Here is a 25,313-nt window from a genome sequence, read left to right on the forward strand (position 1 = left end):
TTGTGTGGCTGATTATGCTATGCAGTAAATATTATTAATTGTAACTTTATTCCTTATTAACAGTAATGAACTATTAACTTGAGCCTAATAACTATCAATACCGTTCACTCATGATAGCTGTTACAAAGTATTTCCATTTTGGAAAATGGGCGGTTTGTGTTTTACAGCAAAACAACACAAAGTATGAAATACCCTCAGAGAAAAAGCCCAATACAAACAGTGGATGCGTGAGGATTTCTCTGAACACCACATTTATTGACCAGCAATTTCTGGCTTTTACCCGTCTAATGGAACAAAAGCTGGGACTGTTTCTGTGGTGCTCAACAGAAAGCACACAGGATACAACCTCATTACCTGTTACCACTACACCACAGCAAAGGGACATTTTACTGGGCTCTAATAAGCAGTAGCAAAATGATTATATCATAACAGTTGTTTTTCTTTTGTTTTGTTTTTTAAAGATATGCCATCCTAGGGATATACAATTCAAAAATGGTGTGAGTGCCATTTTTTCAAGTTCTAGCTGCTAAAATAGTGCTGAAAATTATGTTCATTCACATGTTTAAAGGATTAAAGGGGAATCCTGCTAGTTTTAAGAATTTTCCTTAAAGTACTCCAGTCTTTTCTGAACATAGTGGTGCTTCTGTAAAGACAGACATCAACAAGAAAGGTACTGAGCTGGGGAGTAGCATCAGCAACTTCATCATAGATAATAAATAGGCTGCTGACTTAGTCAAACTGGGACTTGTCACATAAAATGTGTATTCTAGGACAGTGTAGTGGATATATAATCTGCTTTACTTTCTACTTTGGTTTAGTCCTGTTTATTATTGTCTGTAAGGAAAGACAACTCATGCACTGCAGATGAAAAGTCATGGGTTATTATGGTTTCAGGAAACAGACAGGTATTGACTGAAGTGCTCTGTGACACAGAAATAATATATGTGAATAATTGAGATGGATGGCCTTCACTAACACATGGACCTCTTCTGTCTTTGTAAAAAAATATTTTCAATGTTCACAAATGTTGCATTACTACCTGTACTGTTTTGACCTTATGGTAAATAGTAAATGGAATCACACACATCTGGGAAAATTATAAATGTAGGCAAAAAAAAAAAAAGAAACTTCAAATCTAGCTGGTAAGGGGTTTTCATCATTAAAGTTATTGTGCCTTTAGCGAAGAAAAAGAAACGAAAGTAAAGATATCAAACAAGCACCGACTATTATGTCTATAGGACAATTTTAAATTTTCTTTTGGATTTTATGGAGAAACAAGTCTAGGACAGCAGTAAGACAGCGTCCCCGGTGACGCCTCGGTTTCTTCTTCTAATTTACTGCTGCCGCCTAGTGTTCATGCTCAATCACTGCAACCAAGAGCTCGCTCCGTAGAAAAGAATATAGAAAGACGGATTTCGTTAGTAAACTAATGCACACTCCAAGATGGTTAATTAATTCGCACAGATCAGTTCATTCCAAAAAGAGCTCTTGTGGGGTTTTTTTTCACAGTTTCAGTTTCTGCTTTCAGTTCACTTTTTCCTATCCAAATGGGTTGATCCTTCTTATTATTTAAGTAAAAAAACAACAACAACATTGCAATTGATTAGTTTTGGATTTATCTTAACAAATTAAAACGGTTGTTTTATTTTGTCTTATTTGATTTTATAATATTTGCATTTGTAGAGGCAAGATTTAAAATACACTTCCATTTTATTAATTTTGTTTTTTAGATATTTTGTGAGTGTTCCGGGGGGGTTGTCGGTTAATTTATATTTTGCACTTATTGTTTTTGTTATTGTGATTGCTTGTTTTTTGTTTTTGTTTTTTAATAAGATATTGGACTGGTTTGTCTTGGGGGAGGGTTTACATCACCAACCAAAAGTTCACTCAGTGATCACTGATTTGAAATCGGGGTTCTGTTGGTTTCCCTGACGTCCTGTCAGGAAAATAAATCAAGTGAAGATCACTGCGCAGGCGGCGGGGACGAGGCACTTTCTTAAGCAGAGATGGTGCGTATGAATTAAATGTATCATTTTTTGGTCAGTTTCATATTATACATCAGTTCCAAAGACTGAATAAATGATACGGTATATTTATACGTATAATATTTACTCAAGAAATCCTGTCCACTTACTCCCACAATGCTAACGTTAGCTGGCTAACTTTTGACTGCACTGTGAGTAAGCAAAACACTGCACTGCTAGCGTTAGCCGCACAGTGTTCAAAGAAACAGCCTTCGTGTAGCTTATACTCGGCGTAGTCTGCCTAACTAAATATTCATTTAGCTCCTATTAAATGTTGTTAAAACATGATGAGTTAAATATTTGTTAGATGAATCAAGAATTGGAAGGCTAACGCTCAGCAGCTAGGCTGAGTTAGCATCATTGAAACTAGCGATGGAAGTAGAATGTCTTACTTTCGTTTTCCCTTAATCCACTTCACCGGCCTTTAGGCTTTAAAAGCTAGAAAAAGAGAAATAATTATTTTGTGCAGAAATGTATCACTGCGAAGGCTGTGATGGTTCCGCAAGTCTCCTATAGTAAATGTTAGTGATGTTCTGTAAAGGTTACTTAGCTAATGACAGTTAGCCGTCATTAAATTCTAACTGGTCAAACTTTTGTATGATGGGAGCGTTGCAGTGCGACATGGTGTATGAACATGACTGCATAGCAATTGCAAATCATTCTTGTCCCCACACGTTAATAATAATAATTAAAAAAAAACGACAGATACAAAAACACAGTGAAATACACAAAATCCAACGTTTTAATTGTGACGCTGATGAGGCGATAAAAGCAGAAATCCCCATAACCTTTTTTTTAACCTGCTCTTCGTGTCTGTTGTTATTTGGCTTGACGGACAGTTGAAATCCATTTAGTATTTTATGATTGCCATTTACCATGTTCCAGTATTTATGCTGCTGTCTGATCTTAATCCAGTATTAAAGTCAGTTTGGTGTTTTGTGTTTCGAGCCAGTAAAGAGATGCGTGTTTATAAATAATTTAATCACGGTAGTAATTTAAAACCTGGCTCTGGAAAAGTCCAACCTGCAGACAGTCTCGTTTGTAGTTGCCGTCTTCAGTCCTTGAGAAACAGTAGCTAACCAAGAGAACTGCTGATAATGCAAGACAACTATGTAAGTTCAGCTCCTGTGTGTGATGTTTTAATACTAGTGTTTTTAAGTGACTGCTTGGTTTTTGTTTTTATTTTAGTTCCGCAACCAGTACGACAACGATGTGACCGTATGGAGCCCACAGGTAAGTCATGTCTTTCACTGACTAAGTGCATCATTGACACTTGGTAGCATGATGAGTGAAATAAGCCTGTCCATCTGTGAACAGGGGCGTATTCATCAAATTGAGTATGCCATGGAGGCTGTGAAACAAGGGTCTGCAACTGTAGGGCTGAAATCCAGAACGCATGCAGTCCTGGTGGCGCTAAAGGTACAGTCATGCAGTGTTTGGTGGTGATCTTATGACATTGCAGTTTTTTTTATGCCTTGGATAAATGCCAGAAAATTGGTCACTATACAGGCGTTGTTCCTGATGCAGAAAAACAAGTCTGTAGGATTGTATTTTTTAACACACTGTCACCAAGTATCTACACAATTATACTTCTTTCCTGAATATTTTGTGGGTCAGTAGTATGTTTCTGAGTGTCTCTAAACATAGTAAAAGGATTTCATTTGTGTCATCCTGCCTACTTGTCTTATTTATAGAAAAGGGGGAAAAAGCCTATTTCTTATAATAGGAAGTTTATAAAGTGCAACAGCCAAGAAAATCTGCAGCAGGTTATTGGTGTCAAAGCACAATAACTGAAAATGCACAACTGATGTGTCATGTTTCTCTTGCAGAGAGCCCAGTCTGAACTGGCGGCCCACCAGAAGAAGATCCTCCATGTCGACAACCACATTGGTATCTCCATTGCTGGACTGACTGCTGATGCCAGGCTGCTCTGGTAGGTAACAGTGACACTGATGGTGCAGAGTAAGTCGCTCATGATTATAGTACATAATATTCTTAAATACAATTCCTACACCTTCTCTCCCACAGTAACTTCATGCGTCAGGAGTGCTTGGACTCCAGATTTGTCTTCGACAGGCCCCTCCCAACGTCACGTCTTGTTGCTCTTGTTGGCAGCAGTATCCTCTCTACTGTTATCAATCATACTAATATGTTATAGCATGTGTTTCCTGTGTGAGTGAGAGAAACTAGACTGTTTTCTGGTCGTCTTCATGAAAGGATTAAAAAAAAGAAAAAGAAAAAAAGTGAATCGTACGATTCTTGACTTAAACTGCAGAAACCCAAATCCCAACACAGAGATATGGAAGAAGGCCCTACGGCGTTGGACTCCTTATTGCTGGTTATGATGTGAGTTTGTTTCACGCCTGCTGTTTGTTAAATATCTGCCTGGATTTATGCATGTATAGCTTTATCTGCAGCTGAAAGACTATAAAGGTGTCAGTAGTCAGTGCAGTTGATATTTATTTGTTTTGTGTCAAACAGGACATGGGACCTCACATCTTCCAGACCTGCCCGTCAGCAAACTACTTTGACTGTAAAGCCATGTCCATCGGAGCGCGTTCCCAGTCTGCACGCACCTACCTGGAGAGATGCATGGATAAATTCTCCGACTGTAAGATCCAGTTTTTAATTTTTAACCTTTTCACAAACATTTAACTAATGTAATTTGGCCATGAGCATCTTGAGGCATTTTGGGACATGTTGAAATATTTTAGTCATCAATGAAGTTTTACAATATAAACGTGGATAGTCACACTGATATGTTGGTTTTGTTGTCAGCTATCCTGAATGAACTGGTCCAGCATGGCCTCCGTGCTCTCAGAGAAACCCTCCCTACTGAGCAGGACCTCACTACCAAGGTACCCCAGCTCCCTCCACACCCACCTGATACGTCACCACCTTACACACTCAGCTAGCACAAGTCTTGACTTAAACGAGACACGAGCTTGTGCAGCACAGAGGCAGTTTCTCAGCACTGTGCCCTTTTTCTTTCAGAATGTTTCCATCGGCATTGTCGGGAAAGACATGGAGTTCACCATTTATGACGATGACGATGTTGCCCCATTCCTGGAAGGGCTAGAGGAGAGGCCACAAAGAAAGGTACTGCAAAGGTTTATCCAGTCCAGCTCCGGAGAAACATTTCCATGTCACTACATTATAGTGTACCATCTAAAATAAAACTGAAAAAAATAATTGTGTTTCAGGTTGCCCAGCCCGCAGATGAACCTGCTCCTGCAGAGGCCTCTGATGAGCCAATGGAGCACTGAGGCAGCACGCCAAACAGTGATCTGCTTCCCGTAGATCCCAGACAACCACGTGACACTTAATGCAAGTCAAGAGAAATATTTAGAGGGGGGAAGATGTTGTGATGTGCCACTTGCTAAACTGTTAATCAAAAATATTCTCTGCTAACATCAAACAATGTGATGTTGCTTTTGTATGGTTAAAATGTACCATGATACAAGTAATAAACTCATTTTTGTTTTTGAATGCTGCCTCTGCTGCTCTCCATATTATTAGCTGACTCACGGCGAGTGTCGATACTTGGATTAACATTGCAGGCATCACCGAAGAGTCTGACTCAGTGCCATAAAGGAGATACTATAAAGCTAAACGGCATAATTCGACGACCAGAATATACAGGAAAGTGTGTGTGAACATCTTCACAGCATGTTAATCACTGATGCTCAGGTGCTTTTACACAGTAGGTTTGCTTAGAAGGCACTTCTTCATATTAAACACTGAGGAGAAGAGGACTCGGCTAACTCCTGTCTAATTAAAAACTTGAGTTTTGTTCCTTAAATTAAGAATAGTGTCATTTATTGCATTTGCTCACACAAAGGAATCCAAGAGCACAGTAGGAAAACTGTCAAACAAAATTTAAAATGACTGCAGTTTTAATGGTAGTGTTTCATTGCTGACAAAAGTGAGAGGAGGCACAAACATCCCAATATTGTGCACTAGGTATTAAGACAATTTGCATTCCCATTTGGGGTCTGATTCAGTCTTACTTGCTCTTGTTTTTTGTTTTTCTTTAATTTTAGATATACTTCATCTTCCAGTACCAGATAAAATAACATTAGGTCCCCTTAGAGGAGCAGAAACTGATGCCTTCTGACCTTCGTGACAGATCTAACAAACGGTTTTGTGTGCATACTGTCCACCTTTTCAGCACATCACCAGAAATCCTGGAAGCACATTATGAATTCATGCATGCAGACGGGTAATACTGTATTAGATAATGAGGGTTTTATAAACCTTTCAGCCACTGGATCAAGCTGATATTACTGATATAAAATATGCCCTGTTCACATCTTTTCTCATGTATTCACTTAAAGTTAAGCAAGGCTGGAGAAACTGTCATGCTATCACCAGCTTTCATGTTACTTCCAATCTGATGAGAACAGACTAAAAACCCCATCCGCCCTCCCAAACCAGACCCCGGCTCAAGTTGACTGTATCTGAATCGCGTTGGTCAGTTTGTGTCTTTCTTTGCTCTCCTCCTCTTGTTTCTCCGTCTGACCAAGCTGCAGGCCGTTTCCGAGTCCACTGGTTGCGCCAGGTCCTTAATCTTCTCCTGCTCCAATACGGATGTCATTCTCAGCGTGAGCTCCAGCTCTTTCAGGACTCCAACCAGTTCCTCCTCTGGGACACCCAGATCAATCTGACCCAGTTGCTTTCTGTGTTCGTGCATGTCCTCCTCCTCAGTTTTCCCTAAATCGCTCTCTAACCCTACATCGTCTCTACTTGCTGCTGTCAGATCAGATTCTCTCGCAGCTCTTTCGCTCAGATCTTCTGCTTCCTCGACCACGTCTCCACCTGTGACGTCTGCAGGGAGGTTTTCGAGCAGGTCGGCCCCGTCGCCTTCTGTTCTCTCTGCCTCTGTCTGTGGACCACCACGGTGCTCCTTACAACAGCAGTGGGAATGTTCCCAGTATGGATGAGGCTCTTCTGGATAATCTGTGGAAAGTTTTCAGAAATGCATCCCCTCATTACTGATCGCTATTGTTTTGAAATCAAAAATACAGCAGTTAGCAAAGGATAATCTATATCTGTCTATTCAGTATTGCAGCTTTACTTTGTAACTGAAATTTAGGTAAAAACTTAATTTTAAGCAAAGAAAAAAACTATTTAGTAAAATCATATGAAATCCTATGAAACATTTTCCGACATACAGGGAATCGCTTCATCCCTGTGCAGTGTAAAGTTAGTTGCTGAAAGAGAGACTTTACTGACAGAAAGGCAAATAATTATAAGCAGTGCCTTGTTGCTTGGGAGAACTTTGAAAAAAACTTGGAAATCACACAAAAGTCTGGTCTGAATTTGTTCTTTTTGTGCATAAGCCACAACCTTAAGCAACTGTTTTCATTGTTGCAGAGCTCTCCAAGGGTGCGTTAAACGGACAGTTAATTTGATGCTTTGGTCAATAAAGAATCTAAAATCAAAGAAATAAAGGAGCAATTATCAACTTCTTCACATGCAAATGCATCGAAATGATTTACTGAAATTCCACTTTCAAGTGTATTAAAGTAAACTAAGGACAGACTGTTAGGTGGAAGTCATCGCTCCAGTCCTTCACCCTGACTCACATATTGTTGTGGTCAGATATACATCAATATGATTTGAATGCTAATCAAAGCAAAAAAAGATCAAAATGTTTTAACCTCCTAGGACCTGCCGTCCACATATGTGGACATCACATTTTGGGTTATTTAGACCAAAATAATGAATTTTGCTCTACAAGGGCCTGATATCCACTTACGAGGACGTTATACTGCTACTGTTCAATCAAAATTTTAAATGAATATCCTCATATGTGGCTTTTATTATTCTTAAAAACAAAAATAAGGTAAAAAAAATACATATATCTGGTAATTCTTTGTTTTTACATTCATCGGCTCCCAATCAGCCCAAAATCAAAGAGAAATTCAAAATGCATGCAGTGGAAGAGTTCGGGTCTTAGGAGGTTAATTACTTTACACCATTGTTTTAAATACTCTCTGCTGTCTGCAGCACATGCAGCCGAAAAGTGAAAAACAACCACTGATTCATTTTGTATGTTTGCATTAATTTATAAAGACAAACTGCTGATATTTAGAGTCTGGAGTTTCTCACTCTAAAAATCGTCAGCCCTAAAACTCCAGTATCAGTCTGGCTTTTGTACACACACACACACACACACACACACACACACACACACACACACACACACACACACACAGCAGTGGGTCTCCTGACTTCACTTCAGTCATTTTTTTTTGGATTCAATGGGACTGCAGCTGGAGTTAAACACTGAACAGAGACCAGAGAACTGAAAACAAAAAAGGAATTCAGAACCACAGCACAGGAAATGGATATATCAAAGACATATCAAAGTACAGAAAGTTCTGAAGAAGAAATAAACTATCAAGGACTTAAAACCAAACACAGATCGCTCGTGTTCTGGCTGGATCATTTTATTCTTTACTTTGGTAAAAACTGCCTTTTTGCTTGCTGACCAAAAATAATCATCATGACAGGAGGTGCAATCACAGCGTTCTGTGGCTCTGCCTAAAACAATATTCATTTTTATAAGTGGATGATTTCCCCTTTATAGGCAGTCTCCTTAGGACAGTGCTGCACTCCACTTAACACAACTTTCAGAAAGAGAGAGAGCCAAAGTGGCTATGCTTAGATGTGGTAAGAATAGCACTTCCAATACTGACCTGAATAATGAAAACATCGCTGTACATGAAATGCAATCAACAGCCTGGCTGATGACAGAAAAATCCCTTAAACTGAAAGCATCTTAAAACAGCACCAGCAACTACAGAGGCCGACCTGTGAATTCGGCAAAAACACAAAGACAAGCCAAAAAGGATGTGGAGGAAGTAATTGACAGCAAATGAACCCGAACCCAAGTGATGAACAGTTACAAGTGTGAAATCAAAAGGGATCACTTTCTTTTACAGCTGGAACAGAAAGAATTCAGTTAATGAAACACATTCAAAGGAAACAAGGCGAGAGCGAAGATGATGAAGTCGCTTTTTTTCTTTCCTAAAAATCTGATAAGAAAACATTTTCCTGTGGGTAAAATATAATCTTTTACCTTTCCACTCATCCTGGGGCTTCTTCTCTGGAGCCATTCCCTCCACCAGCTGACCCTCCTGCATCATCTGTGTTATCTCCGTCAACTGCTGAAGGAGGCTCTCCTCCTGGTCTGCCATCACGCCCTTCACCCTGCACACAGGAAAACAGAAACGTTTAAGCTTTGAATGAATATATTTAAAAGCCAGCTCTCTGAACATGCAGCAATGAGAGAAGTAAACACACCAGCACAGGCCCGTCTTAAGTTTACCACTGAACATCCAAAGGTTTCAGAGAAGGCTTGGGAGAGAGAGCTGTGGTCAGATGAGCCCAAAATCGAGCTCTTTGGCATCAACTGGACACGCTGGGTTTGGAGGAAGAAAAATGCTGAGTATGACCCTCCGCTGTCAAGCATGGAGCTGGAAATATTATGTTTTGGGGCTGTTTTTCTGCTAAAGGTACAAAACGACTTCCGTGCGCCGAGGGGCCAATAAGTAAACAAGAAACATCTTATTGGGTTGTGTCTTGCTTGGTGATCAACTTCTTATGTCACTCAGTGACACACAAATCAATTTCTAACTTTTATATGATGTTTTTTTTCTGGATTTTTTGTTGCTATTGTCCCTCTCATTAATATGAAAGTATCATAAAAATTAGAGACTGTTCATTTCTTTGTAAGTGAGCAAACCGACAGATTCAGCAGGGAGTCAAATAATTATACCCACACTGTATCTCTGCTGTGGAAGAGATTGTGGATGCATGAAATGAAAACAAACAAGCTCTATAGGTTTTGCAATTTTTTGTCTTCTGTAAAAGGCGTGCGGTCACCTGTTAGGACTGTGGTGGGCTTTGGAAACAATCTTCTCCATCACCAGCTCTGTCTCCCTCAGCTTCTCCTGCAGCTGGGCCAGCTGGAAATCAGCTGGAGGGCCAAGAAAGGACAAAGTCAGGAGAAAGGGTTGCGGTACGTTTAAATTATGCAGACAATATAGGTCAACGCACTGATGCACAGGCAGTCAGAATCATTTGAACAATGTACAGTTGTATTATTTTCTTTTTTACAACATTGGGGTTTTTCTTATTGGGTTAATAACCAAAACAAACCAAAGATAAACACAAATGCTTTCTGAGAGCGAGTGACTTAATGCATGTAAACAGCTTTAATAATGACTGAAATGCTCCCTTGATGTCGATGCTGGAAACCAAAAAAGGGGAAATTGTGTTTCTTCAACTTTATTACCACTACATAAAATGACAACGATCATTATACGCGCTCTTCAGACAATAATGAGCACAACAGTGATAATATGTGGCTCCTGCAGCGCTTCCATCAGAAAATAACATTAGATTCATTTAGCAGCTTAGTTACAAAAGCAAAAACGATGGGAAAGTGATTAAAAGTTGCTAAATGAGAGTGTGTAAAACTTACTGATCTTTCTCTTGAGGTTCTCTGAGCGTGATGCAGGGAACCTCCCCTCTGCTGGCTTGCTGCTCCCTTTAGACGTGATCTAGCAGAGAGAGAATCAGGATTAAAACTCTTAAAGAAACAACACAGCAAATCCCACAACCCCACAGAGAAGTGTCTGTTTGACTTCATGCTTTATAACAAACAACATCAGTCCTTTGCAGAAAAGACTGTGAACACTTTTCACTTCTTTATGGTTTCATTTTTACTTGACATTAAAATACTTTGACTTGTGCAATTTAGTGTAAATGATGAGAGATGTTTAATTACAGCTGCTACATGAAAGCTAGTTTTTACTTCAGTAAAGAGCTTTTAGGTACATCTCATGCTGTTTCTTCTCGCCAGCTGCTAGTACTTCACCTTAAAGAGGATGTAGAGGATGTAGAGCAAGATCCCGAAGCCATACACGGGGATGATCTGTCCTGCCAGGTTGGATTTGCCTCCAGCTCCCGCCCCTGTTCCTGCTCCCTTGCCTCTGCCTATGGCCTCTGTGTTGTGGGCCCTGGAGGCTCCGGACCCCGCGGCTCTCTGACCTCTGCTCTCCGGAGCCATCTGACGGTGCAACATTGGAGGGAACCGTCCTGAGCCTGCAGTGAGAAGCCAAATGGGAGTCAGTGCCACAGAAATAATCTTGCTGTTGAAAGGCATTTTATTGTCTGATTTTTTTTTAAGTAATGCATTTTTTATTTGACTAGCACAGCGCTCACTGAATAAATAAGTCAGGCTTTGCGTAAAGAGCTAGGCTTCATCTAATGTCTGTGCAGGTGTGCCAACAGAGTCATATTTTGTTTTCCAAATATAACCCCTTTAAATACAAAGCAGTTCGTATATTATACACCTATAACGGTAGATAGTGTCATGTGTGTGTTTGGCGCCCTCTCCAGGGAGGAAAATGCTACTACAACTAAAGTGATGCATAAATGATGCAGAACATATTTTGGATTGAAATACTAACAAAAGAAATAGCATAACACAATTTAAAAATCTAATAAATTAAGATACTCATCCATATATATATATATACACATATATATATAAAATATAAACCATATGAACCGCAGAGGCAACCTGACCAGTAAAGAAAAGCCGTGAAATGCGACGTACCCTCCGGCCGCTCGGCAGCATCCTTCCTCCCCCGGGATAACAGCATTTTGGGAAGCATCAACGCGACGCACAGCACGAGGCACGTCGCGAGGGTCACCTTCTGAAAGGTTGACATCGCCATACCGACAGGTGAGCGGTCACCTCCCTCACAGAAATAACGACGATATTGTGTCAGATTTGCGGAGAAAGCGCAGACGAAGACTGGAGTGTGGTGAACTTCCTTGTTGGCTGGAGGAGCGGAAGTGCTCGGGAGCTGTAGTTACATAGTTTCGCCGTTGGGTGGCGCCAAATGATCGTATGAGTGTTTTTAATGTCCCTGGCTGGTAATGGAAAGATTTTGTATGTGTGTGTGTGTACCACTTTATAATGAGCTTTATCACGAGCTGGCCATAACAGTTCATTTCAGACACAGGGGGCACTCCTTACACTGCCATTCATGAAAACATCATAGCGCTTCTAATAAAAGCACCATTATATCAAATGAATATCTGTTCATCATCACATCAGGTCATAGATTCCTGGGTCTAAAAATAATAACTATTATTATTATTATTATTATTATTTTATTTTTCATTTTTTAATTGGAAACTGATGGGCTGATCTAATAGAAAGTGGAAGCTTGTCCCACAGCATTGAAGATAAAAACAGTGATAGGATGGTCCTCATTATTTTAAGAAAAATGTGCCAGTACTTTGATTTCAGGAGGATTCGTCCACACTAAGGGGTTAAAAGTAGTGAGATGAAAAGTGTGCCTATACCATACAGAGATCACAAAGTATATTGGGGTTTGTTTGTTTTTTGATTGGATGGGATTTTGGATCAAATGGGAAGCCAGTGAGTTTATAGGGCCTAGCACTTGCATTTCTTTCCTCCTTCAGTAATAAAATACTTACATACAATTCTAATTTATTATCCTGAAAAACTAAATATGACTCCCACAGTAAAACTTCAGCTTTCATGTAACTGATATTATACCTAAAAAGAAGCAGCCGCAGTTGTAAATATGATGTTTTCCAAAAGGTTGACACTATTTCATGTACTGCGTCGTCCCACTCACACATACCTTTTGTTGTCTCCTTCGTCTCTCCCTGCTTTTCTGCTCCTTAAAGATGCAGTAGGCAGAAATTTAGAAAGTGTATTTGTTAGAGGTATCCCATGGTAAAAATCTAACTAAGTGAATCCTAAAGTTCCCTGCTAAATCAACTGCACCATGCATGCGGACTAACCCTTAACATGGACTTGGTAGAGAGCAGGTGTACAGAAGGCTTTAAATGTTTTTATCTCTGAAAACAGGGACTGTTTCTGGCCTTAAATGTTGCCGTAAGAGCAGTAAGAGTGAAGTTGTGGGGCAGGCCACTGAACAGTAAATGTTTTTTCTAAATCTGAGTTCAACCCTTGGACATAAGAGTGTGATTTTTTTCCCCAATTCCTGTCTGATATGAGCGGGATGCTCAGATTTTACTGAAGCAGGAAAATGCTGTGCACATGTTTTATGCTGTCTTGGAAAATGAACCATTTGCATATTCATCGTCTGAAGGAAGCACATTTGATTTTGTATTCGATTTTTTTTACGAGACAAGTTATTACTTTTGTACATTTGAAGGGAATATTTAGACTGTTAATTCCCTCTGGCGACATGTCTTTCCCCACCCATTACTGGCAATCTCAGTACATACAAAAAAACAAAAAACCATGAGCACACAAAGTGAAATTCAAATCCAGTTTAATTAGTCAAGAAAACAACAGCTTGCGAGCAGAATGAGAACAAAACTAGAGTGGGCTCGAAGTCCCATTCGAGGCTTCAGAGAGGAGAGGTGGGGAGATGGAGCTGGTACTCCTCAGTTGCTGAACAGAGCCAAACAATCTTTGCTAAAGTTTCCGTTTGTTTCGGGGCTTCCTTCGAGCCAGCTGGGTGGGGTTCACCACAAAAGACACTTCAGTGACTGCCAGAGCGATCTGACAATCAGAGGGAACTTTGTATTTTTCTTTGATGGATGACTTGGTTGGTGCTATGTGTGGCCTGGCTGACTTCTTTCCATCCATCTAGTGTTTCACATTTGGTGAAGTAGACTATGAATTATTTGCAAACACTAGTTCACTCTTTTTCTGTTCACCGTCCACATTAGGTCCTCTGGAAAATATCTTCTGATAGTTTCACTACCCCGTTTTCACTCCCCAGTCGATCTCAAGTCCATCTGATCAGAACTGTCAGCTTTAAGGGAAATAGTCACGCAGCTCTGGAATAAAGAGTTCAAAGTTGGGCTGCTGGAAATGTGTTCAATCAATGTTTTTTTTCTTTTTTTTCTTTTTTTCCATACAGTTCAGTCTGAAACAAGAAGCTGATGAGGTGTGTGCTGCTGTGAGTTTCGTAGTCCAGCTGGCTCACAGTGGTCCTTTCTCTGATCTGCAGAGAGAGATGGAAAACATCAAATATGTCAGAGTGAGGTCTGGGGGCTTCACAAGAAACAATATCATCAGCTTCATGTATCCAGTAACTGCAGTGTAATAGCAAAACAATGGTTTTGTATTATGAACAATACACTGTGGGCTACAAGGGTACTTTCAACAGGTAAAAACATGCTAAATACATAATTTATTTCATGCTCAGCTCTCATAATGAACACAAATATGAAAGTTTAACAAAGCTGTTGCTGCCGATGATAGTTTTGGCCTCATAAGCGTTTAATTCTCTTTTATTTATTACAGTGTCGTCCTACCTGTTTGATTTGCCTGTATTAGTTTTCTTGTCTTCTGTCTTTCCACTTCCTGTTTTATTTCGGTAATTGCTTTTCTTGTGGCTTCACTTCATCTTTCTTTTCCATCCTTTGCGTCTGTTTCCCCTGCCCTTGTTATCTTTCACCTGTCTTTGACTGTTCTGCCTGCCCTTTTCCTGTTTTGTTTCCCTGCTGCTTTTTAGACTTCTAAGATCTCGAAGAAATGATTCATCAGTTAAAAGCTTGCACCTCTTTACTTGAACCCATTCACACCAAACTATTCAAATCAGTATATCACTGTTTTACAAATCCTTTAGTAAATATTATCAGCAGCTCTCTGCAGACCTGCACTTTCCATATTTCTCACAAATGTGCTGTAATCACACTGCCGCTCAAGAAAAATGACTTAGTAATTGGTCATTCATAATTACAGACCTATTTCTAATCTTTCTTTCCTCAGCAGAATATTTGAAAACATACTTTGCAAACAACTAAATGGAGAATTCAACTTGAAGTGTTTGTGATAAGTACCAATCAGGATTTAGATCCACAGAAATGGTCACGCTAAAGTCATCAGTGAGCTGAAGCTCAACAGTGATTCACAGAGTTTCAGTCCCAACATAGAATTTCCTTTTAAATCCTACTATTAGTTCACACAGGTCTCAATGGTCTGTCCCCCTGGTACAGCTCTCACTTGTTCACTGTTTACAACCCAGTCAGACCTCTCAGGTCATCAGGTGGAGAACTTTTAAATGTTCCTAGAATCACATCAAAGTATTCTGAAGATGCTTCCAGTTGTTCTGAACAGGCTGCCTGCTGACCTGAGATTAATTGCCTCTATGCATTCAAATTAAAAAATAGACTCATTTTATTTTGCCATTTTCTCTCCCTTAAGGCTTTTTAAACCTACACAGGTTTTTATGCTTTTATCTTCAATTCAATTCAATTCAATTCAATTCAATTCAATTCAATTCAATTCAATTCAATTCAATTCAATTCAATTCACAATAGTCAATTTTATATTATACAGTAAAGACCCCACAATAATACAGAGAAAACCTCAACAACCAGATGTCCCCCCTATGAATAAGCACTTGGTGACAGTGGGAAGGAAAAACTCCCTTTTAACAGGAAGACACCTCCTAGAAAATTGGATAAGCGGTCACACGAAGTAGGCTATTAACTCATTAAATTAGCCAAGGGTTCCCTTTGGACGCTCACATGAAAGAGTTTATGTTATAATTATGGATAAGTGCACTGGCAACAAAGTAGCTAATTTTACAAATTGTGAGAAAAATATGAAGAGGTTGTATTGATAATGCTGACTGTCTCATACTACTGTCAACAACATGAGTGGTACGAGAGGAAAAGCAGTGTGCAGCAGTCTAGCTTTAAAAGTGCTGTTTGGATGTGCGTTTGCACTTTAAGCATTTTGGTCACCGAGACTAGGATCATCTATCCATGAAAAAAAATAAATAAATTTGTTTGTTGCCAACTTGAAAAGATAAGAATTTATATTTCTTACTGATCAACAGGGAAACACGAAGACATTAGATGCTAATGAAAACCTTCTATCTGTGCTCAGAGGTCAGAGGGATCCTCCAGGAATAGTGATGCTATGATTGTTTTGTAGGCAGGGATTTCATAGCTGCTGATCTGTAATCTAGAACGCGACCTCAGTCCCAGTACCCACCCAGTACCCTATTAAGAAGTGAACTTTTTAGTGCAGATAACCGAGGGTTACCCAGATAAGATGAAATCCTGCTTTGTATTAAAGGCCTCTGATGGTCAGAGATCAGTGCACTGTTTTTTCCATAGCCATAAACAAAAACATGCTGCAGTTCTATGATGAGTGCAATCCTTTATTTGCTCACAGAAGCCACAGAAGTTTGTGTTTTTACATAAAATTTGTATTTCAAATAATGTTCTGAGCAACGTGTGCTGTTCAGTAACTATAACAACAACTGCACTGCATTGAAAGCAACTCACAGAAATGTAACCTAAACACTTTAACACTTGTTTTGAAAAAGTCAGGAGAATAATTAATATTTAATTCTCCCAATTGGAGTGTAGATGAATTTACCTGCTCTCTATACTTTATTTACTTCTTTCACCTTTTTCACCAAAGGTTGTTTTCTCACAACAAAGCACAATTTTATTTCCAAGTTTGTGTTCAGTGGAACACAAACATGTTTTAATCTTTATTATTTTTCACAATAAAATGTTCTTTGTAGTGTTTTTTTATTATTATTATTTTAATGCTTTTTTTAATCTACATGTTAACCAGCTGCTTGAAGGTGGAAAAACACACATGTGCAGTCGCCCAGTGGTCACATTCATGAAAACTCAAAAAGGAAAAAGACAAAAAAAAAACATCCTACATCAACAAAGCTACTTGGATCTCGAGAGAACATTTATAAAGAGTTACAACCTTACGAAGCCAAAAAGCTTTCACTGTATCCATTTTATCAAAATTACAGGGTTGGGGCCACATATCTAAAGTAGACTCCCATTTTAGAGAGCTCCAAGCAAAACATGCAGCATATGACAAACATCTGTCTGCATTTGTAATAAAGTTACCTCATTTTTAACCTGAGTTAACAATATACTTGCCTAAAACCTTGAATACTCTGGTCTTTATGTCCCTGAATACATAAAGATGTTTCTTTTTTGAAAACAAATGATATCTGCAAGATTTTTCAACATTAACTGGAAGATCAGAAATCATTCACAAGTAACTCTCAGCTTCCAGTGTCCAATCGTGCAGGGCGATGGTGTGTATTTTACTGCTGTAGTAGTACAATTAGTATCATAATGATATGTTGGGCCGCTGGTGGCTTTTGGGAATGTTTCTGACCTTGAAAACTTCATATTTGTGGATTGCCTGCTTTCAGCTTTCCTCAAACCCTTTGCACTCATAGCCCAACACCGCTCACACGCCCATCTAGGGGTTTACAAAAGGCAGAGCCCAGGATGTAGTTCCACAGGATTTATGTGACTACAGTTAACAACTTTATAAAGAGTTCTACAGATAAGGACAGAATTATTATGATTATTCTCTGGCAGCACGGTGTTTAGAACTGTTGCCTCACAGCAAGAAGGTCTTGACTTGACCCCACCATCTGGCCGGAGTCTTTCTGTGTGGAGTTCCCCGTGTTTGTATGGGTTCTTTCCGGGTACTCCGGCTTCCTCCCACAGTCCAAAGACATGTTAGGTTAATTGGTGATTCTAAATTGCCCATAGGTGTAGATGTGGGTGCGAAGACTGACAACCTGTACAGTGTGTACCCCGCCTCTCGTCCTATTGTAGCTGGGATAGGCTTCAGTCCCCCCACGACTAGAACCAGAACAGCAGCGATGGGTCATTTTGTCATGTAGCTTAAATTCTCTCTAATAACAAGCAAGAATACACGAGTTTAAGTGGAGTTACAGGGTTGCAGTGCAGAGAACATCTCCAACCACAATGAATATGTTGTCCCATTGTAACGCTCCCATTATTACAGCACTGGACAGTATATCTGACAGTAGGGAAGAAATACTTGCAAGCTTTATCCAGCGTTTTAATGGCTGGAATAAACATTTTTGCTTTGCTTAAGACCCTTGAGCCTTGCTTAGCACATTGCAAAGTACACACTGTACTAATTAATTCTGTGTGAATCACAAAAAGTGATCTGGAAGCTCATATTTCTTTAAGCACAGCGCACTCCCTTAGTTTTACTACTGATAAATTTCATAAAAGCAAACATATTAATCTTCCTAAAGTAGCCAAGAAGATATCCTTTGGGGACCAATATCAAGCAGAGAATTATTAATCAGTTACTTCAAAGAAAAAGCCGTACTCAGAACCACACTAAAGCTTTACATGCCTATACTGATTTATACTTTGATATAGTGGATAGTCAGTGTCCAAAAAGTTGATTCTGTTCATCTGGACGTAGCGTTTTGTGGGAGAAACGTTTCGTCACTCATCCAAGTGACTTCTTCAGACTCAGCTGACTGCAGGTTTCATCTTATAAACAGCACATTTGCATAATGACTGAAACCAGCCCAGTGAAGGAACAATGGGCTGGGAGGTCAGTTCCTTAATCTTAATTATGCAAATTCTCATGACCATTGATCAACAACCACTGACCAAAACCCACTGATCAAAGACCATTGATCAATGGCCATGAGTACCGTTCACAGACAGTTAGGGAATGGCTGCAATCACAGCATTGTATGATGGCCAAAGATGTACCCTTAGGCCCCCTCCTCGATTCACAGATGGTCTTTCCCTTTTCACGTAAGATTAAGGAACTGACCTCCCAGCCCATTGTTCCTTCACTGGGCTGATTTCAGTCATTATGCAAATGTGCTGTTTATAAGATGAAACCTGCAGTCAGCTGAGACTGAAGAAGTCACTTGGATGAGTGACGAAACGTTTCTCCCACAAAACGCCACGTCCAGATGAACAGAATCAACTTTTTGGAGATTTACTTGGGCCAGAATGTTTGCAAAATAATCTTGAAAGGAAATTCTGAAATTTCACACAATTACAATTTTTCTGAACGGAAATACAGTATACAGAAGAAATGTATTACTGCAAAGATACCGGCCTCCCTATGTCAGATGTTACACTGACATATTCACACAGTAGATCAGTATTAAGTATTACTGCAGCCAGAGATGTTGATCATAAGGATTTTTGATTGAGCCATCTATAAAGCCAAGTAACATGCATGCATAGCAAATTTAAATATTGGGGTTGAAAATGATTTTTTGAGGCAAACACACCAAAGGGTTGAAATTTAGGTTTGTTTCAAATCACATTTGACTGTTGCTTCACTACAAGATGGTAACAGCTGAAATAAAAGTTACGGCTCTCCCACCATTCATTTAGATAGGACAGGTGCTACCAAAGCTGGTTTCACAAATGAATTTGAGACCATTTTTTTAAGACCTGTTTCAGTCTGCATGCCAGGTTGAATGAGACATATAGTACAAAGCACTCTGAGTGTTCAAGTAGAGTAGAAAAGCCCTATACACCAATCAGGCATAACATTATGACCACAGACAGGTGAAGCGAATAGCACTGAGTATCTCTCCATCATGGCACCAGTTAGTGGGCGGGATATATATTAGAGAGCAAGTGAACATTTTCTCCTCAAAGCTGATGTGTTAGAAGCAGGAAAAATGGGCAAGAGTAACAATTTGAGCAAGTTAGACAAGCTTCAGCTTGTGATGGCTATGTGACTGGTTCAGAGCATCTCCAAAACTGCAGCTCTTGTGGGGTGTTCTCAGCCTGTAGTGGTCAGTATCTATCAAAGGTGTTCCAAGGAAGAAACAGTGGTAAACTAGCAACAGGGACACGGGAGGCCAAAGCACACTGATTCATAGGAGGATTGAAGGCTGCACGTGTGGGCCGATCAAACAGACAAGCAACTGTGGCTCAAACTGCTGAAAAGGTTAATGCTGCTGGTAGAAAGGTGTCAGAATACACAGTGCATCACAGTTTGTTATGTATGGGATAGCCACAGTCATATCCAAAGAGACCCCTGTCCTCCACTGAAAGCACTAACAATGGGCACCTGAGTATAAAAACTGGATCACAAAGCAACATCACGTGGATGCTGGTGTCCATGTGCATCTGTGGGACGTGCCGGACAAACAAGTCTGCTTGCAACTTACAGGACTTAAAGGCTCTGTGCTAGCGTCATGGTGCCAGATACCACAGCAAACCTTTACGGCCTTGACAGGTCCAGCACAATATTAGGCAGGTGGTCATAACGTTATGCCCGATCAGTGCATAAGAAGCAATCCATTTACTATTTACTATTTAAATCAGCGCAATCTAACCACACAAAGACTTAATATGGGGAGGCTTGCATGTTTAAGTGAGGTTAAAGTGAGGTCCAAATTTTCACATGTCTGTTAAGTACTGGAAAAGTTCAGGTCTAAAATGCAGATGCTTAAGATGCCTGTCAAGCGGTAAAACCTTGTGCAAAGTCTGTAAAATATTCAGTCTGATTAATATGTGGCTAAGAGATTCCCACGTTTATGCCTGAATGTCACATAATGTGGAAAACACACTAAACTTTTCTCTGCAGGAATTTTAAATTCGCAACGTCTTGTTAGGGACTCTCGTGTCTGCATGTGGACATATTTGGGATGATCCTGGGCGCTCACTTGTATACCTTCCTATTATTTAAGTGCATGGTTTAGTTCAAACTGTCAGACCGTGTGTCTGGAACTGTAATTCACCGTCATCAGAATAGTACCTCTTACTGAGGCTGCCTCTCGGTGCTGCCATTAAGATGGCCCCCCTCATAGTCCAGCTGGCACAGGATCATGTTGTTCTTGAGGAAAAACTTGTCTCCCACGCAAAATCTGCAGAGAGAAATCAAAATATGGAACTGGGTCTTGGTTCTTGCTACAGCCGAAGTGAATGATGAGGTCCCAGAGGAGCATTTCAGGCATATTTTCAGCATACATCTGTAGCTATGATGCTTAGAAATTTAATCTTGCATGACTGCTGCCTGATTAACTATCTGAGTGATATACAAAGTCTTTAACCCCTTGAAGTTTTTCAAGTGAAGGGGATTTCATTGCATTCTGATTACGGTGCACTGCTAATATGCTCTTAATGACCAGTGAGCTCACCAGTACATCTCCGAGATAAGTCAACTGAATTTGATCTCCCTGGCTAATTGCTACCCTAATCTTACCTCTGGCGGCAGAGCTGACAGGCAAAGCAGTCTAAATGGTAGACGTTGTCTCTGGCTCTCATCACCATCTCAAAGGCAGGGATCAGCTTACTGCAGGCTGCACAGTTCCCCGTCACCCCAAAGAGCCTGCAGAGGGAGAGAGGGCAACAAGCAGGCCTGTAATCTGGACAAACACAGATACATTTCAGCCAGGAGCTGCAGAAGGAAAAAAAACACTGAACTAGAGGACAAAAGGTAGCCTGTGTGTCCCAGAGAGCATCACAGATGATGCTCGAGCACCGTTCGCAAATAATCACTTCAATTACTGATTTATAGCGGTGAACCGCACTGCGTTTCCTGATTATTGATGGCTGTTTCCACTCCCCCTAATGCAGAGCCCACATTATATACATATAAGTGCAGCCAAGTGTGAAAAACCATTCAAATCGCGCCTCTAGTAGTAATTATGAGGAGATGATAGTATGAGCTTCTCATAATAAGATCTGGAGCTGTGTCATTAAGCTATGGCTGCAACTAACCATTAAGTTTATTATCAACCAATCTGCAGACTCGACAGTCAAAAAGCTGGAATGTGAGCGAAAGGCAAGAAAAGCTTGAATTTCTGCAGAAAACGTTTCATGTTTTTACTTGTCAAATGGCATGTATGATTAATTGTTTCAGCTTTGTTGCCAAAATTAGTCCAGACACCCCATGTGGACAGATAATGAGAAAACCACAGGGTTTGTAATGCATCACACAAACTCCAGTAAGTCAGTTAAAATCAGTTTTAGCTATATCACAACAAATAATCACCTCAAAGCTCTTTATATTGCGTAGTAAAAATTGCATGAAAACCCCAACAGTCACACGACCCCCTATTAGCAGCACTTGGTGATAGTGGGAAGGAAAAACTCTTTTATTCGGAAGACACCTCCAGCATCCAGGTTGGACAGATATCTGCTATGATCAGTTAAGGGTGAGAGGTGAGGTGAGAGTCATTGTTAGTTATTCAGAGTATTAGCAATACACTGAATACCTCTTAGCCTATGATATGTTCTTTCTCCATTTCCTCCATTTATTTACAATAGTTCAGCATTAAAGGTTCATTTTTAAAATCTGGTTAGCTCATCAACAGCTGATTATACTATAAAATGTCTCCAACAACGTCTGATATGTTCTGACATTACAGTTTTTCTCTTAAATGTTTTTCATTTGGTAAATGTCCCATAATTTCAGAACCTAAACTATGTCCCTAACCCTACATAGGTCGGCAACAATCTGAGGCATGTTAAGAGGTTAGAGGTATAGCACTACAGTTAGCAAGCCTGGAAAAAAGTCCGTACACTCCATTGTTTTAACAGTGTTGCTCTGCCAACACTGCGTGAAGCTAGGGTTACAACTTTCCATCTATTCTCTTCAAACATCTGTTATTTCTGCACTAATCTTTTTTCTTCACATATGTGAGCGTTCAGAATATCAAATGTGAGAGTTTTCATAAACTGGATATGAGCTCTATCACTAATGCATTACTGCTGATAGAGAGCAGCAAAATAGAGATTAACTGATATGAAAATGTCACGATTTATATGAAATGTCAGTTGCTTTAAGAAGAAAGTCAATTTATTACTCTCTTCTGAAACCCCAAATTTATCTGGCAACTTTTGAACCTTGTCCTCAGACCACCTGAGAACAAACTGTGTTGCTATAAATGCTTTGTGCTGGCCAGCTGCAGATGGCCTCACCGCTTATTCACCTCTAACAGAATGACCAAATAACTCCCCAAGAGCCCGGCACACACGAAGACAAGTGGCTGCCGCTGATTTCCATATTCCATTAGAGGCCAAATAGAAAAAGGGGGCTTTGGAGGAACCCTTATGGAAAAAGGTCATCCATGTAATAAGGGAGAAAAGCACTGAGCAGCCCTGGATTACAAATGGAAAACGTCATCAAATGAGTGACCAACGTGAGAACAAAAGTGAGACCTAATTAACAGAATGTTCTGATCTAACGAGCTCGAGTCAGGCACCTGGTGGGTTTTTTTCCTGCTCCTTAACGAGGCTACGAAGCTCAATGCTAATTCTCTACAAATGGTCCAATTAAAAGAAATCACATGGTTTTAATCCCACTCTTCAAAGGCCTTTGGTCTGCACCCTTGCAATGATGAGGAAAACAGGAGGCAATCTAGCCAATTTAACTGTCAAAAGGGGTTTTGGTCTCTTAAGTGCAGTGCAGCTAATGAGCGACTTAGCTCCAACCAAATCCAGCTGGATTGTACATGAGACTAACACATGAGTTCAGCAATGTGGCTGCGATATCAGGAGTTCTCTTGCTGACCTGACACCAGATATCATTATTTCTAGGCAAGAAAAAGCAGAGGCATATAACTCTGAGTGGAGCCCGTTGATGCAGACAAGGTTTGTTTAGAAAAGGTTGATGGTTTTAAAAAGGCTAAGGTAGAAATCTATTTAAACCCCAAGTACATTGAAACATACTTACCTGTATAGTCATCCTGGACCAAATCATAGTCAAAAAAGGTGCAGAATGACTTCAGATATTGTACAGATGGCCGTGCACCGTAATCATGAGGTGGCCAAACCCTAAAGGAGATCCTGCTTTATAGTCAGTTTTACTCTAATTGGGGCAAGAACTTGGTAAATTAATAACATGGGAACATAAAGGGAACTTAAGGCAAGCGTATCAAACCATGAACTCACTAGGAAAATTTTTATTGAGGAAAAAATTAAGCAGTGTCATGTCTTGATGCATGCTTAGTCATCCATGTAAGTTAATCCCAAAAAGGTGATTCTGTTCATCTGGATGTAGTGCTTTCAGTCCAGATGAACACCTGCTTTGGCTTCATTTTTCACACCTGCAGTCTGTGGTGCTGCTCCTTGATGAAACTATCCACTTTGTATGAGTTTATAAAGTCATTAGTTATTATTATTCTTTGATTCTCTTTTTCTCTTCTCTTTTTTTCCTCTCTCCCTCCCCTCACCCCTGCCCAGTCACAGCAGATGGCCGACCCTCCCTGAGCTGGTTCTGCCAGAGGTTTCTTCCTGTTAAAAGGGAGTTTTCCTTTCCCACTGTCGCCAAGTGCTTACTCATAGGGAGTTGTCTGATTGTTGAGGTTTTCTCTCTATCATTGAAGGGTCTTTAACTTATAACAAAAATTGAGTTGTTTGTGATTTGGCACTATCTAAATAAAAGTGTATTGAAATTGAAAAGCATCAACTGTTCATTCTACTGAAGTACCAACACAAACTTGATAAAACTTCATATCCACAGCATAATCACAGCTAATATCACCCTTTAAAGACTGATGTCTCCAGCTACATGTCTTCTTAGGACGAAATTAACCATTATCAAAGCCCATGTTAAGAACTATAAGAGACAACGGAAACATTCACAAAGTGCAAGCTTCACTGTTCTGCCTTTTCTTTCTTATGCTGCATACAAGATGCTTATGTCTGTGCAAGTTTACTGCAGACAGCTGATGTTCTTATTTGTGCTCTTGAACCCATAAACCTCAAAACTAGTCCATGTTTGGATAATGTAACCGTTAACCAGTCACCCTGCAGGATAAACCCTTTCACAGGGAAAAACAAACAAGTATTTTTCCACAAGACTGTAACGCAGAGTCAAAATATGGTGACTCAAAACATTCCCTCTCAAGCACACCACATCCAAACACTGTCAAATGATGCTTGGACAGATTTAATTTATTTACTGACGTGTTGGCGATTGTGGACACTTGATTGCCTGTGAGGGCCACTTGCTTCACTTTGATATCGTAGTACCATTCTCTAAGAAAAACGCTCACATTTCACATATGGGAGCCGTACCTCAGGTAGTCTCTGCGGCAAAGGATGAGGTTGGCCCGGGTGTAGAGTGTGGAGCCCAGCCGGCCCAAGCGGCAGTCACAGCAGGCACACTTCAGACAGTCCTCATGCCAGTATCTGTCTAACGCCTGAAGCATGAAGCGGTCCCGTATCTTCCCATTACAGCCGGCGCAGCCCCTCGGCTTTTCTCTGGACTGGAGGGACACAAGAGACACACCTGGCAGGAAAAAGGCCAAGAAACAGACAGACACAGAGACAGACACAGAGACAGACACAGAGACAGACAGAGGAGATTCAGTGTTAGTTTTTTGTCAGGAATGAGACACAAAGAGTGAATGTCAATAAGGGCTTTTTCTGCAATCTATTTTTTTAATTGTTGCACATTAACAATATAATAGAGTGTAATAGAGCAAGCATATA

At 40.1% G+C, this 25,313-nt stretch overlaps 3 protein-coding genes across 3 annotated transcripts in view; 1 reads left to right on the forward strand and 2 right to left on the reverse strand.

Moving 5' to 3' along the window:
* The first annotated feature begins 1,915 nt into the window (after positions 1 to 1,915).
* Positions 1,916 to 5,513, forward strand: psma1 (proteasome 20S subunit alpha 1). Its single transcript, XM_005731512.1, has 10 exons — positions 1,916 to 2,009; positions 3,213 to 3,257; positions 3,342 to 3,443; positions 3,854 to 3,957; positions 4,053 to 4,141; positions 4,300 to 4,370; positions 4,506 to 4,635; positions 4,803 to 4,882; positions 5,019 to 5,123; positions 5,228 to 5,513. The coding sequence occupies exons 1-10, from the start codon at positions 2,007 to 2,009 to the stop codon at positions 5,288 to 5,290; spliced, it is 792 nt and encodes a 263-aa protein (XP_005731569.1). The 5' UTR covers positions 1,916 to 2,006; the 3' UTR covers positions 5,291 to 5,513.
* Positions 5,514 to 5,828: 315 nt separating this feature from the next.
* On the reverse strand, positions 5,829 to 11,896 carry ric3b (RIC3 acetylcholine receptor chaperone b). Its single transcript, XM_005731513.1, has 6 exons — positions 11,659 to 11,896; positions 10,915 to 11,141; positions 10,519 to 10,597; positions 9,918 to 10,011; positions 9,112 to 9,242; positions 5,829 to 6,983 (listed from the first exon to the last, which is right to left on the reverse strand). Exons 1-6 carry the CDS (start codon positions 11,777 to 11,779, stop codon positions 6,499 to 6,501), a joined length of 1,137 nt encoding a protein of 378 aa, XP_005731570.1. The 5' UTR covers positions 11,780 to 11,896; the 3' UTR covers positions 5,829 to 6,498.
* A 1,468-nt stretch (positions 11,897 to 13,364) lies between these two features.
* The window catches only part of LOC102194237 (rhombotin-1-like), a 12,586-nt gene continuing 637 nt past the window's right edge, over positions 13,365 to 25,313 (reverse strand). The window contains exons 2-5 of the mRNA XM_005731514.1: positions 24,897 to 25,110; positions 21,076 to 21,201; positions 20,629 to 20,737; positions 13,365 to 14,062 (exon numbers count right to left, since the gene is read on the reverse strand). Coding sequence (XP_005731571.1) covers positions 20,632 to 20,737; positions 21,076 to 21,201; positions 24,897 to 25,110 — 446 coding nt within the window. The 3' untranslated portion in view covers positions 13,365 to 14,062; positions 20,629 to 20,631. The remainder of the gene's footprint in view (positions 14,063 to 20,628; positions 20,738 to 21,075; positions 21,202 to 24,896; positions 25,111 to 25,313) is intronic.

Source organism: Pundamilia nyererei, unplaced genomic scaffold (genome assembly GCF_000239375.1).
Source record: "Pundamilia nyererei isolate P.nyererei 1_Seehausen unplaced genomic scaffold, PunNye1.0 scaffold00043, whole genome shotgun sequence".
Lineage (NCBI taxonomy): Eukaryota > Metazoa > Chordata > Actinopteri > Cichliformes > Cichlidae > Pundamilia > Pundamilia nyererei.

Bases quoted from the DNA above. Each gene is read 5' to 3' on its own strand.
- ric3b (XM_005731513.1), bottom strand. From the start codon at position 11,779: ATGGCGATGTCAACCTTTCAGAAGGTGACCCTCGCGACGTGCCTCGTG. The intron at 9,243-9,917 runs GTGACCGCACGC...TCCTGTGTGCAG, and splicing joins GCCCACCACAGTCCTAACAG to GGTGAAGGGCGTGATGGCAG. The intron at 6,984-9,111 runs GTAAAAGATTAT...AACTTTCCACAG, and splicing joins GCCCCAGGATGAGTGGAAAG to ATTATCCAGAAGAGCCTCAT.
- psma1 (XM_005731512.1), top strand. The intron at 4,636-4,802 runs GTAAGATCCAGT...TTTTGTTGTCAG, and splicing joins CATGGATAAATTCTCCGACT to CTATCCTGAATGAACTGGTC. The intron at 4,883-5,018 runs GTACCCCAGCTC...TTTTTCTTTCAG, and splicing joins AGCAGGACCTCACTACCAAG to AATGTTTCCATCGGCATTGT.